Below are 18,156 nucleotides of genomic sequence, written 5' to 3'. Positions count from 1 at the left end.
TATCCCGCCCTGGCTCTGTGTCTCCCGTTGGAAAGGATTTCTTACTTATTGCTATCGTATGTTGAAAAAATAAGCCTTAGATCGCACCAGAGAGCATCTAGAACCCTAGGAACTTCGCGCTTCGCACACATCAACTTGGAGTCTCCCGTTTGGTAGGGGTTTCAGGCGGGAGAATCTCCAGATCAGAAGGTGCTTGGGGTTGGAGTCTCGATCTGAACACGCATACTAACCAAAATGCGTATTTACAATCGCGAGTATGCCCGTTATTTTCCTTTTTTGTGAATGTTGATCCCACATTAAAAAAAAAAAAAGAACGCTGATGAGCAATGTACTGGTATTTAGAAAATTGTGAAGGAGAAATCCCCCACCAAACAAAGACACACAATGAGATCTCATCGCATCAGCAAACTGTGTCATCGATGGATGGGCGCGGGCTGTGCAGTGTGATCGATGCTTCTACGTGTGAAGCACTCTCTCGTAAAATTCCATTACTACCACGACCCTGGTTAATTACGTACGGTAGATAGTGTTTACGTTTTACCAAAGATGATAGAGCGCCGCTTATACGGCGGCACCTGTACCTACATACAGTAACCAGAACTCGTGCATGGGGGAACGGCCGACATACACTGTACATAGTCGCTAGTCTAACCTGAGTGAGCGAGCTGAGTTGTGGACTGAGCGGAAAAAAACGTTTGTTTCACGGGGTGTCGGCGAATGACTTCATCACATGCTAAGAGCAGATGTCATGCTGAAGGTATCAATCGTGACCAGAATGTATGATTTTGACTGTTTGTTTATAAACCATGTATGTGTGGGACCTGTCCCTTTTTGTACGGTGGGCACTTGCACACTACTAGTAATCCGATCAGCAAGCTTGCCGCCGCGCGCCGGTTGGCGAGACATAGGGTATGGAGGTGTATCCTATTACCAGTAGGGGTAGTGCTGGTCCGAGAATGAGGATCGTATTTGTATATGAGGGTCGTCTTCGTATACGGTGACGACGTCGCAAGCTGCCGACTTCTCGGCGAACGGCGTCCCGATAAATGAGGACGCGTCCTTAAAAACCGATATAAGCTTAGAAAACTATGATTGTCCCCAAAAGTAAGGACGCAGAAGCGCGACTGTTCACTGCTTCTTGCTTTGACCCTCGTAAATAAGGACGATGTGCAATAAACAGAGATCACTGCTTTCCCCGTTTTCTGTGTGCCCATGCGTATGTTTTGTTGTAAGTTGAAGCTGACATACATGTAATACGTTGTACATGTATGATATAGGGCTATCTCTATAATACACTGTACAAACGTACCTTCGTTGTACCGCTGCATGCTGCGCATTGCGACATCAACAAGTCGAGCAAATTTTGCGTTTCTAGGACCAATATGGATCGAGTGTTATTAGTGAAATGCTCTTCAACCTAAATGTGAGTATCGATGTCCTACTATCATTGTGATGTTTATACAGCTACATGTACAAGCATAACATTGTACCTACAATCGTAGATCTATGTAAAATTTAGAAGATCTCTAGATCTAGATGAGCTTGGATTCATAGACGTTTCAGGATATACTGTAAATTGTGAATAATTCTTGCAAGCGGCCTATTGTAGCATGTTGACTTGTATGTGAAAGGCAGATGAGTTTCACGTCAGTTTACGTCTATCATTTAATTACTACAATTTTTAATTGAAAACGACACACATTTAGTATTTTCCATTCAATGTTATAGCGCTGACGAAACCTGCATGTATTAGAAGTCTTGTGTGGGTATGCATGTGTAACTGGGGGTGTTTGAGATACCCAAATGCCAGGAAATTGTTATCATACATCAAGAACAAACAAACAAACAAAACAAGCGCCAAGAAATCGGGTACCGGTACCAATTAATCACAAACGCACACACACACAAATCTTCACATTTTATTGCCAATTCTATAGACAAAAAAATCAGCTTTTAAACAAAAATAGGCACAGGTATCACAGTACACGATACATGCATGTATCCTTTCTGTGCTGACAATAATGCTATAGACTAGAATTATAATACAAAAAAAAAGACAAAGCCTAATGACATTGTACGCCTAGAATAATGAAACATTCAGCAGTAAGATAACGTACTGGAAAGCAAAAAAAAAAAGAAACAAATAGATCAGTGACAATTTAAGTATAACAGACATAATAATAAACTTAGTAAATTGTAAAAGATTTTAGAGTATTGAACGTGAAATTGCACTTTAATTGTTATTAAACAGTTACCAAACGGTTTGGCACAGACAGAGCTTGGCCTTGGAGTTGCCGAGGAGGGCACAAACAAAAGTATGACTTTATTATAGGAGCTGATGTCAAGACTTTTTATCTTTTGTCCTCGGAAAAAGATAGTTTGGTGACTTTTTTTCAGTTACAAACAGAATGGGCAGATGCTAAGCACATAGCTGTTCATACACAGCAACATATCAGGAAGGAATGTCCCTTAACATTATAAACAACACCGTTGGTCAAGTACACAATATTTTAACATTATGCGTACACTTTATGATCTTACTTTGATATCACACAAGTTTTCCCCGTTTCGAAATAAAAATGTCATTTTCTTTTTCTACAGAATTAATTCATGAGAAGTTAAGGTTACAGCATCATTCCCATCAAGAACAAGCTGAAGGAAAGTCATTGAGCAGTACTTCTGGATGTTAATTGCATGACAACAAGTGCAAGCTATGCTTCATGACGCCGTGACACTGGTACTGAGAGCCGCCGGGAAAGCCGACATTCGTGAGGAGCAAGCCGAACATGCGAACATGAATTGAGAGTAGCCCAACTTGCATGAACACGTGCCCTTCAACATCAATTTCTAGAACTGCTGTCGTGTTCTGTCCACCAAGATCATTCCCTAAATCAAAGAGAAGAACAAATACTATAATTAATATGTACAACAAAAGTAACTCGGCAGTTTAGAGTGTAGTGGGCAGAATTATACATGAAATAAACACATCTGCACACTAAAAGGTATCTTGCCGAAGTATAGTGTACTGACGTTAGAACAAAGTCTTTGGGATCGGCAGTTTTGTTTCGTTGAATCAAAATTTTGTGTACAACAACACACACAAAAAAACAACAACACTCAAATATGTGATTATCGACTACTCGTAATACGCAAAAAAGCAATATTAAATGCAATGCTATCACTTTAATTTCATCGATATTGTACATTTGATAGATAAAGTTGTTTGTACTTCATGCTTAGTTTGAAATCACATCAAAGTAGTTGAGGATTCGAGTACTATTCTAAAGGTTTGTTGTTCCTAATTTCCGTTGTACTATAAAAGGTTTGCCGTTTCGACGGGTCGTCGGTTTTACGGCTCGCTATTCCCAAGGTTCGTAACAGTTGTTCAAAAGGTTCTTTTTTAAATGAAAAGGAAATTTATGGTTATTCTGAAAGTCCATTAATCCGAAATGAAGTATCATTCGATTTTTCCGAAGGTTTGTTCATCTTCAATGAAAGGTTCTTTTTATATGAAAAGGAAATTTAAGGTTTGCTATGCTGAAAGTCCATTAATCCGAAATGAAGTACCGGTATCATTCGTTTTTTCCGAAGGTTTGTTCATCCGTCAATGAGAAAATGTTAGTTATTTCATTTCGTTTATCATAAAATGGAAATAAGGTTCATTGTTCAAAGAAAAGATCGTTCATCCTTAAATGAAAACGGTTCATTATCTGAAGACTTGTTGATCTAAAAACAATGATGTATGTTTTTGTTAGCAGTCCTATAATCACCTCTTCATTTTCGGATTAACAAACGATTTTCATTTCCGATTAACGAACCTTGAAACACAAAGATTCCAAACATTTTTAGGTTAAGGAACATTCGTAATAGCGAACCTTATTTCATTTTCGGATTACTGAACGCAAGGAAAAATGAATCTTCGCAGTAACGTCATATGCTATACAAACTATGTCGCAATGACGGACAGTAGTTTATTTCGGATTTGCAACGAACATCTAGGTACACTGCAAACAGAATTTGTGTGTTTTGGAATTACGAACCTTCGGAAAAAACGATCGTTATTTCATTTCGGATTATCTTATAATATGGCCTAATGCAAGTTCCCTGAAACGCAGAGCGATTGCTATTTAAACCCACAAAAATGTGATGCGTTCTTCATCAAAGAGACGCTCGCTAAATTTGTCTTGTGCTGAAGTCATGCTGTATATCGTAAGCGTCCCGCATTTCGTTATAGGACCTTATAGAATAAATTTCGTTCATTTTTCTTTTTCAATGTCGCCCGGAAATTACTTCGTTCAATCGAAAATTTAGCTATAAACGTTTTACTTTTGAGCGACTCAATGACGTTTATTTTTAGATCTTAATTTTTGCATGTGCTTCGACGTTGTAACAATATGTCGTTCGTGGTAACGCAAGTGCACCATATCAGCTCCTCTTGCCAACGCAACATGCAGAATCATTGTTGAGCATTAATAATGATTCAGGGAAGAGTGGAGAGCCTATTTCAGGGCTGCCATTATCCTACACATCGTACGATCTTACCTTGCTCAACTTTGATTGTGCTGTTGGGATCTGTGCCATAAGACAAGGAAAGAAAATATATAAAAAACTGTTACGAAATGTTCCAGTTTCACAGAGAGAAATACAAATATGCAGTGTGATATTAATACTGAATCAGATTGGTAGCAATATATCAATGTTACTTTTATGTGTAACGTTGCTTACCTTGTTCGTTTTGGCCTTCATTACGCAACTCCGTCATTTCCTGAATGTGAACATCCATCAGTTCTTGGAGGTCATCTTTATGAAATTAACAGATGTAATTTGGTTAGTATACTTGCATCTAGATTCAAACAGAATTGATGTGGCACACGTGTAACACTTCTAAAGAAGTACGCATGTAATTTGTTTCTGCTTATGATGCGCTTATGATGCAATAACCAATAAAACAAATGTGATACAATTGTATCATCATTCACCGACCAATTAATGAAGCATGCGTGTGGGCCATCATGTGAGAAGTTCTGGTAACTTTTCTTACCATAGCACTGGCCTCTCCCCTCACTTGACTCCACGATGACGGGCGTGCTACCGCCGGACCTACAGGTGAGAGCTCACCCTCATAGATACAATGATTCATAAAATCAAACACAGTTTGGTTAAACTATCAGCACTGCATACTCTATAACTGTAGTGCGACCAGTCTTTAAAATTGCTGCAGTACTCGCTTACGGGAGCCATTTTCAAGTTTATTTTATAAATCATTTGATCATAAGGATTTTAAAAATGGGAATATCATTTAGATGCGATCGAAAGAAGTATCTTTGATAATTTCGTTTCCACTGTTTCACAATTATTTTTTTTCGTTTGTTTTTGTTTTGTTTTGTTTATAGAGTTTTGTTGTTAGTTTTATTCAACCGTTCCTTGAATATTAAAGCACTTCCCGTTTTGTCTTTGATCATTTAAATGCCCATGTGCATGCATACATTATACATGGGAAACTAGCGTCGGTAGCTGCGCACGTGCAGTCGGACATACAACACATTACTAGTAAGTAGTTTTCAACACAACGATGTGTTCACAACGGGATTTGTAGGTACCGGCATACAGTCGCCAAACCAGACAATCGGAAATCGGAATATTAATTAACAATAATTAGAATTAATATTTTATTCATAAGAAATATTCATACCGTTCAAATTTGCCGTAATTCCACTGCAAAGTGCATTGGTGACTTCGTAGGTGTGTTAAGTTGCTCCATGATGCGTGTACATGTATTGCCATTGACAGCACAGCGACTTTCACATTTCGCGCGATGAATCCACGGGAAGACGGACAACCCACAAAAGTAGACGGTGAACTAGGGGTATTTGTACACGAGGAATCCGTTTATCGCATCTAGAACGTGCGGTTCGGTACCCCTAAGCCCGCAAAGCCCCGAGGAAAAAGATCGTCCGCGAAAAAGCTACCGATCCCGATTTTCGCGGACGCGATTTGTCCGCGTTTACAAAGATACCCTCGTTTGTGCGGACGATCCGCATTCTCGGACCAGCACCCCTACTGATTACCGAACGATTTTTATTTAATTTCTCCAGACGGGCAACATTATGCTTCAATTTAGCTAAAGATCTCCAAGAAGATAATTAAAATTCTGATAAATTTAGCTGTATCAGTATTATTTGAAAACTAAGCCACGCACTTAACAAAATCTGTATTTCAAATAACCCTTCCACAAAAACCATGTCTTTTTACCGACGCAAATCGTATTATATTTACCGAACAAGCCCCCTCTATGGGGAAATTTAGGCATTGCATTTTCGGTCAATGTTATTAACGCAGAATAACAAACATCAACTTTTCAGCGATTATTACTAGAATTTTCTGTTTTTTGATGCAGTTTAGCAATTTTCTGCACCGGCCTCCCTTGTGAGATAACAGCGCGTGCATAGCGCAATGGATGCGCGTGCATAGCGCAATGGATGCGCGCGTATTCGAGTTGTTAATAATGGGCTTCCATTGAAAATGTACGCGTTCGGTAATATAGGATACTGTTCGGTAATAGGATACCTGCCTATACGTTTCAAGTTAACCCCGTCGCGGGGCGCTGTATATTTGTCCGTGATGGGGTCGCTGCTGCGGTAAGTTTCAAGTTCAACTCCTTTTAACCTTTTCTCGGCAGAAACAGGTTTTTCAAACAGCTTTCAAGGAATTTTTACGAGTTGATAAACACAAAGCTGTTTTGAAAGCCCTTTCGGAAAGGGCTTTGGATAGGGCTTTGGAAAGCCGTTTAAACAGGGGAAAGGTGATAAACGCAGCCATAGACGTGTACGTGTGTGACTCCAGCGCCAGCGATGTTGTTTGTGTACAATGTTGTTTTTATATGTATGCTGTTTGTATGTTGATGTAGACGTGCTTATGACGTATGAGCAGACAACAATCATATATAGCAAATATAAAGAAAATTCCACACACAAAAAAACATTTTTCATGAAGATTACAAATTCCATCAACTTGATACTGACGTATGTTATTGTTAATGTTAAGCTCAATAAGGGTAGCAATTTAATCCCCATTGCTTTCTGAAAGAAAGCGGTTAGTCAAGTGCTCTTTTATAATGCTAACGTTAGAAAAGTGAATTTTTGTTGAATTTTCTCTATACAGTCAAACCTGCCTTAGCGGCCACCTGTCTATAGCGGCCACCTGTCTATAGCGGCCACTACAAAATCCCCCTGAGAGAAAAGCCCTGTTAAAGACCCTGTGTACATAGCGGCCACCTCTCTAACGCGGCCAGCGGCCACAAATTTTGTTTCCCGCGGGAGATATTAACCTTTCTATAGCGGCCAAAAACCCAATGGAGCCGTAGCCAAGCCGATAATTCAGCGTATTTTTCTGTTTGGTAGCCGTGCGAGCAACGTTCAGTGATCGCCACCGCTGCATTCATCCCTCATTCAGCCATATAAATAATGCATGATTCTTCACGACAATAAACATGCTGTTGTGCAACAATTTCATATAGACCTGCATGGTTAAATGCATGAAACACACGGTGTATGCCTGCATTAGTCATACACACATACACGGTACATGTACATGTAAGGATACAACGTAACCCCGGGACGCTCCGTATACACAGTTACACACTGTGGGAGCGTCCTGAGTCAATAGAGTGCTATATCGGTAAGCTTGAAAAACATACACAGTCTGTCACAGATTTTCGCACCTCCGTAGGTTTCGAATATCACGAGGAAAAAACGTACTTTTATAGTATACATAAGATTCTTATCTAATTAATACCCTTCGTTCACCTTGTTCTTGTTCACATTGGTCCAATGATCTTGAAAAAACGTTTTTTTCACGGCCATATACGGGTCCGTAGTCCTAGCTCCCCATCCCATTCACCATTTTCGAAATCAGTATGCAGTACACTGCGCACGTAAATATTCATGTGCTGGCGGAGTCGCAATGCGTTTAGCCTTCTGACAAGGCGTGCGCGCGCGCGCACCCACCCAGAAAGCAACGCAATATACAGCGAGAGGGTTTGCCAACAGTATGATAAGGCCTTGCCACAAAGCTACACGACTTGATGGCCAGCGCATGCGCACAAATCTCAAATCCATTTACTGTATAAGATGTAGTTCTCCCGAGTTCCTCTCGACCGAGTCGCATTTAACTCATCAAACCGAGCAGAAAGGGACTATTACCAGAACCAAAAGTTGAACGCAGTCAGTCTTCAACATTACATCTTCACCTGTAAGTCTTCATATTGCGGAATTTTTGCGATTTCATATTGATTTTTAGGCGCTATACTTCGCCTGTCATGATCATGTCTGCTACAATGCGCAGCCCCAACACTGCGTGTTGGGGCTGGTCGCAGTTAGGATACAACGGTAAGCAATGCACACAAAGTTGGATTACCTGTCTATAGTGGCCACCTGTCTATAACGGCCACTTTTTCCGTCTCCCTTGGTTGGCCGCTATAGACAGGTTTGACTGTATTTTCTTTGTATTGTTGTCCACTCATACGTCATAACCTCTAGTAGTCTCCTCATCCAGCTGTTCCAACACCAAAATGTTAAAACTTCATAACTTTTGTATCGATTGTCCGATTTTCCTCACTCTTTCACTGGTGTGTTCTACTGATGTTGCTGCTTTCACTCAATCCACATTGCTGTTTGGGTTTACTTCCCTTTAAAGATTTTTTTCTAGAACCAGAACGAAGTGATTGAGCTTAGTTAATACAATGAGTCAGTGTATTGATGACTGTTGTTTCAAGTTTGTTCATGGCAGATTCTGGGGTGCCCCCCCCCCCCCCATGGGACCCAAGGGAGTGGGGTGGGATGGGTCCAAATGGTAAATGTAAATTGTATGTTCATCATCGTTGAAAACCCCTTGATGAATATTTACTAAACTTGACAGTATAGCATGCCAGGGGGTTAAGATCTCAATTTGTTCAACAGGGCACCATGCTCGATTCCCTTGGGGGACCCAAGGGGGCCTAATTCTCCCCCCCCCCCTCACACACACACACACATTAAAGCCTTACAATCGTGGCAAGTGGTTTGTGTGGCACGGAGATGAACACAACAGGCTGCCTCCCCCATTCTGTATCAAGATCAAATGTATTGACACCGAATGAGAATATAGCACTTGCTCAATGGGTCAGCGAACAAAACTTAGACTAGAAATCTCCTGACCCAAAATGGCTGTCCGAGCCGCGAGAGCTTCCGAATGGACGCACATGTGACTCTCAGTGCGCACGTGCATGAAGAGAGGCCAAAAGAGCCACGCGTCTTCTGGCCTCTCTCCTCTAATCACGGCAGCTCGCGGTCACAATGTTTGTGTATGATGCGTACACACACACGCACACGCACACACGTGTCTCAGTGGCAGCATTGCCCCACACGTTTATGGATATAGCACCGAGTCTGGCATTGCGCAATTGCATGCACAAACTTTGGTCGTTCGGGAGTTTATGAAATAACGTACCAATAGGGGTGACGATCGTCCGACTTTAAGGAATATTTACAATTCTTCGCTAGAACTAGAAGTGATAAAGCAAAGTTACTTTGAGCTTGTACAGTATTGATGACTGTAGTTCCAAGTTAGTTCATTGCAGATCCAGGGCTGCCCCCCCCCCCCCCCAACGCGGGGGGGGGGGACCTAAATTTTCATCTTGCTGAAAACAACATCATGGATTTTCACCAAACTTGGCAAGTAGCATTCCTATGGAGATAGGATCTCAAAGTGTATTAATGGGGACCATGCTTTCCTTGGGGGCCCCAGGGGGTCCAAACCTCCTAAATTATAATATTGACTGGCCCTGAGGGAGGTACCAGAAAATATTGCCCAAACTGAAAGCATTTGTATTGCCCGAGTCGAAGACGAGGGCAATATGTTTTCAGTGCGGGTAATATTTATCTGGTACCTCCCGAAAGAAAGGCCAGTCAATATCATAATTATTACCTATCCCCCTAGGTAAATTAAGAAAATATGTAAATACGGCTATACACTGTATATGATACAGATCAAGCCACATTTGACTACCTGTAGACCATCAACATGTTGAATAATTGCAAAATTGTTCATCAATGTATATCATTCAACTCCAACTTCAAAGACATGTAGTTGTAACAGGCAAACTTCAAACTTCTGGACGTTCTTACACTTTATTACCTCCGCCAAGGGAGGAGGTTATGTTTTCGTTACCGTTGGTTTGTTAGTTTGTCCGTGTGCAAAATAACTCAAAAAGTAGTTAACGGATTGGGATGAAACTTGCAGGAAAGGTTGAGAATGACACAAGTACCAAACGATTAACTTTTGGGAGTGATCTGAGAATTTTGGGGGAATTTATGAAGGATTTTTGACATTTTGGCAGGAAGGGTCAATGAACTTAGGAGTTCAGGCTGCGCATATTTGAGGTTTGCTTGCGCGCACTAAAGTGCGTGCTCTAGTTTCTGCTGGGGTGAGGCGCGCCGTGCAGCTGAGTGTTTATGACGTAACAAAAGGCTTCTATATCATGGGAAATCTGGCAACTTTCAGCACACAATGCTATAACGTATGGGTGGAAATCACTGATATCTCTACGGAAGAACAAGATCAGTGGACAGGTGAAAATGATTTGCATGCTTGGCGGAGGTCTGCGCTCTCAGAGTGCTTTTCTAGTTTTTACTTCTCTGTTTAAAGTTTGAGAGTTGTAAAACTGATGGTCACTGTGCAATTACTGATCACAAATGGACTAGTCATTGCCTAGTGCTGCTGTAAGTGGTCGACCTTGCATGAGTTGATTTATCAGCGTTCTTCTGCGGTGCGTGTAACTGACACCCTGGACGTCCTGGAATGTTTTCTTTTCGTGGTCGATCGGAATGTTTACGTTTAAAGCAGGGAGGTGGGGAGAGAGATTCCACTCTTTCTCTTCTCACCTCCCCAAACCGGAAGATTGCACTGTTTGCTCATACTGTTACTGTTATGCAGCGATGTGGCGAAAAGCATATTGACTGCTGACCTTTGACCCTGCAAAATAACAACTCCTGACCTTTAACCCTGCAAAATAACAACCGGAATTGCCTCGTTTATCGTTTGCAAGATGCAAATTGCATGGCCAATTGTTACTGAGAAAGGTATACATGTAGGCCCTATCGAGTAATACCCCTTTCCCGCTGCCCCTCTCTGTGAACCACCGTTGGATTCCCCGGTGAATTCACCGGGGAACCTCCCGGTGAAATTTTCAGTGCCGTCGTTTCACACCTACGACAATGCTCTCAGCTAATTTTATTCGCAACTTTCCCCAAGACGTGTTTTTTTTTTGCTCGCACTGCGGCCGATTCCAGCGGAAGTGTGTAATATGGCGCGACATTTGAACGTGATACTTTACTAGTGGTTCGTACTCGTAATTCACAGAACTAACTGGAAAATAATTAATTCAACTGCAACATTTAAAAGGACAAACAACACGGCAACTCAAGTACATGTACTAATCTAAGTTTTGCGCAGCACTTATTTGTATATGGCATGCGTGCAATACAACACGATCCAATACAATGGGCCGAATGCTTAAAACAAGCAATTACTTGTAAGCTATTGCTTCAAGCAAAAGCACAAGCTCGTCTAGTAAAAGGTCTAGCTCAAGCAATTGACTAAATCCATGTGCATAACTTTTTGCTTGTGCTTACCGGTATACCTTTTGCTTGTCCCGCATAAGCAATTGCTTGCGTTTTCAACAAAAGGGATGTCACGCCTGTGCGAACATAAGAACAAAGGCGAGTGTGGCAGCATGTATTTGAAAGGGCATGTGTGTGCGGAAACATTTCCTGACATAGCAGAAGAGCTATGAAATGATACTCATAAATGCACACACAGACACACACACACACACATCTATACACACACACTTATTACTGGCTGATTCCCATCACTGCTTACAGTTAGCCCGGATCTGCCAGATCACACATGGAGAGAGGTTTCCTTGCTCTCCACCGAAGTCAGACATCCTACCTGTTTTTCATCACATTTTGCGTGCTAACCACTGGACATTCCCGTTGTTGAAATGAAGAAGTTTCTTACACTACTTAGGAGTAATTTTTTTTGTAGATTTATACCACTCCTGCACAAGGGTAGTCTTTCTTTCATGAATATGAAAATTATACTTAAAGGGAATGTCCCAGTTAAGCAAAAGCTCAAGCTCATTTTAGAGAACTTGCTTGTGCTTGCTAGCAAAAGCTTCTGCTCGCAAGCAATTGCTTGTTTTTATGCATACGGATTCAAGTAAAAGGCTAGCACAAGCAATTGCTAGCGTTTATGCATCTGGCCCAATGCCAAGTATCTTCGTTCGCGAAGCAAAGCCATACTATACTACTCCAGTATACTACGTCACACAAACGACATACTAGTCGTGTGTATGTTTTCTACATAGGCATTACGTGCGGATTAATTTGGGAGCTCGCGATTGGTAGCTAGCGAAAAATGTGTGCTTGACAGGAAACAAAGCATGACCTTGGACAGAATCTGCATATTTCGCCCGGTGTTTCACCGAGACGACCTTTCACGCTGGGCGTTCCTCGGGGAACCACCGGGGGTTTCCTGTTGAACTATCGGTGTTTACCCAAGACGCTTCTAGGGTAAAAATTGCCCAAAATTTAATCGGTGTTTCACCTAGGCTTCCCCTAGGTTTCAACCGAGTTTCCTTTCACACTGCGGGTTACCCGGGTGCCCCTGGGGGCACCCGGGGAAGATTTCCTTCAGTGGGAAAGGGGTATAAGACTGAGAAAATGCCTGGCCCGGGCTGAGCCCAGGCTGAGCATGCATGGCCTCAGTTTAGGTACTTGCGGCTGCAATTCTGTGCATTTACAGTGGAGGGCTCAGCCCAGGCTTTTTATTCAAACCTTTCAATATTTTGTCGTAGTGGCACTCTGCTTACAAGTGCAAACAAACAAGCATTTGGGAGTGCGCCAGGGTCACCGTGTAGAGGCGCTGGCGGGGGCTATTTGCAATGAACAAAGGGCTATGGTTTTTATACAGGGCGAACTTGTACAACCCTGTACTTTCAAACATCACACTCTCAACTGCTCTTTCCTGATCCTCACTGGTTATCTGTTTTGTATGCACAAGAATATGGATAAAGACGAAGGAAACAATGTAGTACAGTTAAAATGATTCGATGATAACTTAAATTTAAACGCAAGTTTGGAAATACTACCTCCTCATACAGTTCGACTTGCTAATGGAGATGATTCTGTAGCGTACGCCGACAAAATTTTGCTAAACGTGGGATTACAACGTCATATCCTATGTTGTCACAATCATTGAACTTCTGGGGTCGCTATTTGGTACTGCATTTGGCCCAGTTTGCGTTTACAGTGAGAAAAGGCCAGACCGAGCCCGGGCTTAGCCCGGGCTGAGCCCGGGCCAAGACTACGTACCTCCAGAGCTTGGCCTTTGGAGCGTTTACATTGAAAGGAAGGCTGGCCTGAACCCGGCCTTTTCACTCACTGTAAAGGGGATCATAGTCACACTCACAAGTGAAGGTTTCAGAATGTGATGATGGAAAACAAATGAAAAGAAGGACAAATCTATCTTGAGATGTGGAGTACATTGTTCTACATCGTGAACGATTATCACAAGGCTGCAATTGACAGTAGTCAATACAACAGTATCTTCATCCGCTGCTTATTCAGATGTTAAAAATACATTACACAGAATGTTACCTTAGTAAGAATTATCCACCTGATCTTGTCTGTGAAGAAGTTGGAGTCACACAAGGTGAAGCTGATTTTGCTTTGGACTGTGCAAATATTATGAAGAGTCTGCAATTCGATAATTTGTCTCAGATTTGGTGAGCAGGTATATAATCAATTGCTTTTATCGTAAAAGTGTAGATATGTGAAAAGCACTTTGTTGCTACACGTGTATATCATGAATCTTTAAAGTTTTGAAAAATAATGTGAAGACATGTGTTTAAGAAATTCTTCATTCTTAATATGTAGATGTGTCATATCACTATATTTCCAGTGAAGGACTTAAAAGGTGCCCATTGGTTACGCATACTGTGGGGTATTTGACTTGATACTGCAAGTGTCCAAGCTCTAAGCCAGAGATACAACTTGCCTGTTTCTTTCTTTACACCCAGCTGATCCCCCACCCCCAAATAACTCACAACTTAGCATCAAATAAAGTCAAACAAACCCACTCAGTTGAAAACTCTGGCACAGATTTCGGCCACAAAGGGTATTGTCAACTTTGGGATTAGTGAGAACGCTTACTTCTATTTATTGACAGCCAGTTTGAAAGCATCGTCAGTTAATCTGTGCAAGAAGCATTTGCGATTCCTACTGCTGATGTAATGCTCTAAACCTGTTCCTTGACGCTAACAGCATATTGATCACTTATTGTGAATAAGGAATTTTTCCTTTCCTTTCTTTTTTTCTCTTTCCTCGTTCTTTCTGACATACAACATGTGAATGCAATATCTCAACTGACATTTCCTACCATCTTGTCTCATGTCGTTATCTTGGTAAAAAAAACTTTCCATAATGTTAGCTTATCTGACATCATCTAGGTGCCATTTTGTGATTTTGAGATGTCAAATGATCCATCTTATCTTTGTAAATAAATGTCATGTCTTTGTCACATATGGTAGGCTTAAGAGTTCACATGACTACCAGCAGATCTTTTTGCACAGTGCCTATTAGGCAAGTTGTCATGACATACTAGTATGCATGTGTATGCATTAAAATTTAGAAATACTCAAAATTACTACCATTTGGTTTTTGTATACAATTCAGACATTTTTAAGCATTTCAAAAATGTCTGCGCATATTCGGCAGGATGAACAATGTTTGTTTGTTAATTGTTTTATAATTCATGTTGAATCAATTTTTAAAAGTGGAACACATCCAAGGAAACACAGGCACACGCGCATTTTCCATTTGTTTTGTATTAGAGGTTGCAGTGCTTCGTCTGGTGTAAAATTTTGTACATGTAGGCTCACAGAGTTTAACCAATTGCTAATATTCGATAATTACAGCAAGTTGATACGATATCCATCTTGGTTAAAAATGCAAATTAGGGTCAAAGCTCATTTTTCAAAAGGCCTGTTTTAAGACCAGGATGACCCTTAACAACACTTTTGAGTCCTGTTTGATTTTTTTCTTATCACAGACCTCTTCCTTCGTCGTAAAGATGAGAATCAAAATTGAGGAATATAAATGACCAGTGTGATTAGTTTTGAATTAACATATGCGGTATTTTTCTAAATGCACTGCTTGGATTTCTAACTCACCCCTTTAAAAAGTTGCCAATCACGGGCGACTGATATGTGATCACCCCCCATCCCCAGTGTATCACCTACAGTGTAAGTCGTTTAAAGTGATCAGTTTCGTATGTCATTAGGATTGTTTCTCCTCTAGGTCTACATATTTGCCATCAACTTTTACCTTAGCTTGTTTTCTCTAATTTGCCCTTCTGGCCTTTTCCCTATCAGTATTGGGTGAGAAGATATGATACATTCTACACTCTACTGATTTTTTGTTTACCATTTGTATCAATTCATCTAACGTAGGGGTATAATGTATTGTACTCTTAGCCCATATACTTTGTAGTGATACTGCCCTCAATATTGTGCATGTTATTGGGTCAGTAGTCATGGTCTGGTCGTTGTGCTGTGTGCATTCTGCAGGCCCCACTTGTTGATAGATTTTTTTGTGAAAATTTTGTAAAAGGGTGTGTATGTTGTACATTTTATACATATTAAATCTGCACTCCTATTGTTTTTGGTAATGTTTCCCCCAGTGGTCCCTCCATGGCCATTTAATGCGTGGGCTCTAAGTGCTGCATTTCTCGACAGATTTCTATTAAAAAATTGTATGATGATCCATCATATTTAAATATGTTTGGTTTTTTTTTTGTGTACTGTTGCCCCAGTATCCCACTGTTCATAGGGGCAAACATGATGTGTAATATATTCTCTGTAGTCCATAATTTTTAACATATTTCTTTGAAGTGACTTAGTTGTTTCCCCATGGCTCTATACAGTATTTGTATGTACTATTTTTTCATTCATTGATTGACTTCCAATATAAAAAAAAAACAAAACATGTATCCATATTGCCATTTTTCGGGGGAGGGTTGGAGGGCTTTGTAGTATCTCATGGAAAAGAAAAATTCTACTGAATGGGAGTTTAATTTGTATGGCTGAGGTTCCACAACCTTCGTTATACACAGATGCACACTTTTGCATGGCAATTAATATTTCTAGTTGTTTTTTTTCCTTTCATTTACAATTCCATGCTTCATTCATTCTGGGCTTACTCACTGTGGCAACTAAAATGATAGTTATTGGATTTCAAAGTTTCACATGTTTTTACAAAGTCAGATATGTTCGTAACAACCACTATTTTAATTCAGTCCTTGGAAATGATCATCAGAGGGAATAAAAATCCATTGTCTCTCTTCCATGTTCTATTTCAGGTCTTTCACATGACTGAAAGAAATGGCAGGCAGGAATAGGCAGTCACAAGAGCAAAGCAGAGAATCCTGGTGGTCGCTGGGACTGAAGGGAGCAGCTGGGATCGGCGTATTGTCCGCCAGTGCTCTCATAGCTGCCGAAGCATACAGGGCAGCCAAGCAAACACAGCAGCGGCAGTACCAGCAACAGTCCAAGCAGAAAGCCTCAACATCAGGAGCTGATGGGGAGTCAGGGGAGGGTGAAGTGGAGGAGACCACAGACAACCAGGAAGCCGTCATGTCCAGACCTTGTGATTGGTCGGACTATGAAGAAGTGGACTCCGATGACTACGAAGAGGCTGCTGCCCAGGTAAATGCTCAAAATCGCTCTGGGGGTGACGGTGGAAGTTCTCAGGAAGCACAAAACAATGGTGAACCTCTCCTGAGAAGGCTAAACAGCTACTACTCAGCCTATGTAGTGCCAAATGAAGAAAGACAGCAAACACAGAGAGATGAGTTGCAGAACTTCCTCACTTTCTTCATGAAGTATGTCAGACAGCATGAGAAGAGTCTCCATCTTGGCAGTGCCTTCTTTGCAGCTGATCGGTCTCATGTGACCATTGTCAAGGCCTATGATTCAGCTACAAAATTAATGGTGGTACCAATTGAAATGGATCCTAATACTTGGGAATGTGTGGATGCCCAACACTCGGTCATGAAAGCCCCAGGATATTTCCTAGTGAAGCGCATAAACCTTGATTTCATCCCAAAAGGGCAGGATCCGTCTGACCGTTTCATGGTGGGAAACTACTTCTGCCCAGCATATGTCTTGCGCCATTTACAGAAACTTCTTGCTGACTCCATTGAAAAGTACTCTGAAGAATTTAATGAGGAGCGTCCAAGTCTAACCATCCAAGCGAAGATCTACGCCAAAGTGGGCCAAGAATCCATAGCACTGATTTCTTCGCCCTACTGCCCTCGCACCTCAGTTGGGACAGAAGACAGCTGTGAAAGTGACAGGGATGAAGACCATGAGGTCACTGTTGGTCCTGATGCAAACCTTTGGATGTGGTCCTACAATGAGTACGTCCTGGAGATGCTGCACCACTTGGATGGAGGGGAAGGCTGCAGGATGCAGTGTCTGGCCATCATGGAGGCTCTGCGTGTGAACAACTCCAAGCTGCAGGTGTTATCTCATGCCCACCTTTTGGCAATCATGTACATAGCCTGCAAAGAGGAGACTGACTGGGGAGAACAAGTGCTTGCAGAGCGTTTTCTGGACGTCCTTGTAATCCTGACCAATTGTCTTGCAGACAGAAACCTTCCACACCCTCAGGAAGAAACAGTGAATTGTTTTCATTGATCTCCCATCATGGGCGTTGCAGAGAACACACAAGTGGCTGCAAGCTATTCTTAAAAACACAAGGAAGATAAGTAAGATCTTAAAGCACAAGTATTAATAAGTTCTGACTTCTATTTGCTCTTGTCTGATTGAAAATATATTAATGTTTGAATGGCCATAGTACATGTATGTATGTACTGGTGTAATTTTGACAATGTCTTTCACTGCAAACATATGCAGTCAGAACTCTGTCCATTCTACAACGTGTACACATTGATACAGTATATATGTTAACCTTCAAACAGCAATAGAAACATGACGGAAAATTTGTTTACAAATCATTATGATATCGTAAAGCCATACTTTTGAATTACCGG

The 18,156-nt window shown here is 41.3% G+C and overlaps 1 protein-coding gene across 1 annotated transcript; it reads left to right on the top strand.

Annotated features, from left to right (window-relative positions):
• The first annotated feature begins 619 nt into the window (after window positions 1-619).
• LOC139742810 (mitochondrial dynamics protein MID49-like) lies at window positions 620-17,897 on the top strand. The gene is given in 3 exon segments (XM_071653324.1): window positions 620-757; window positions 16,462-17,791; window positions 17,793-17,897. Coding segments are annotated over 2 exon segments (1,413 nt in total). The 5' UTR covers window positions 620-757; window positions 16,462-16,483.
• Window positions 17,898-18,156: the final 259 nt, after the last annotated feature.

Source organism: Diadema antillarum, unplaced genomic scaffold, assembly GCF_040938485.1.
Source record: "Diadema antillarum isolate AM-2024a unplaced genomic scaffold, OU_Dant_1.0 seq00001021_RagTag, whole genome shotgun sequence".
Taxonomy (NCBI): Eukaryota; Metazoa; Echinodermata; class Echinoidea; order Diadematoida; family Diadematidae; genus Diadema; species Diadema antillarum.
This window is presented reverse-complemented; position numbering and strand designations above follow the sequence as displayed.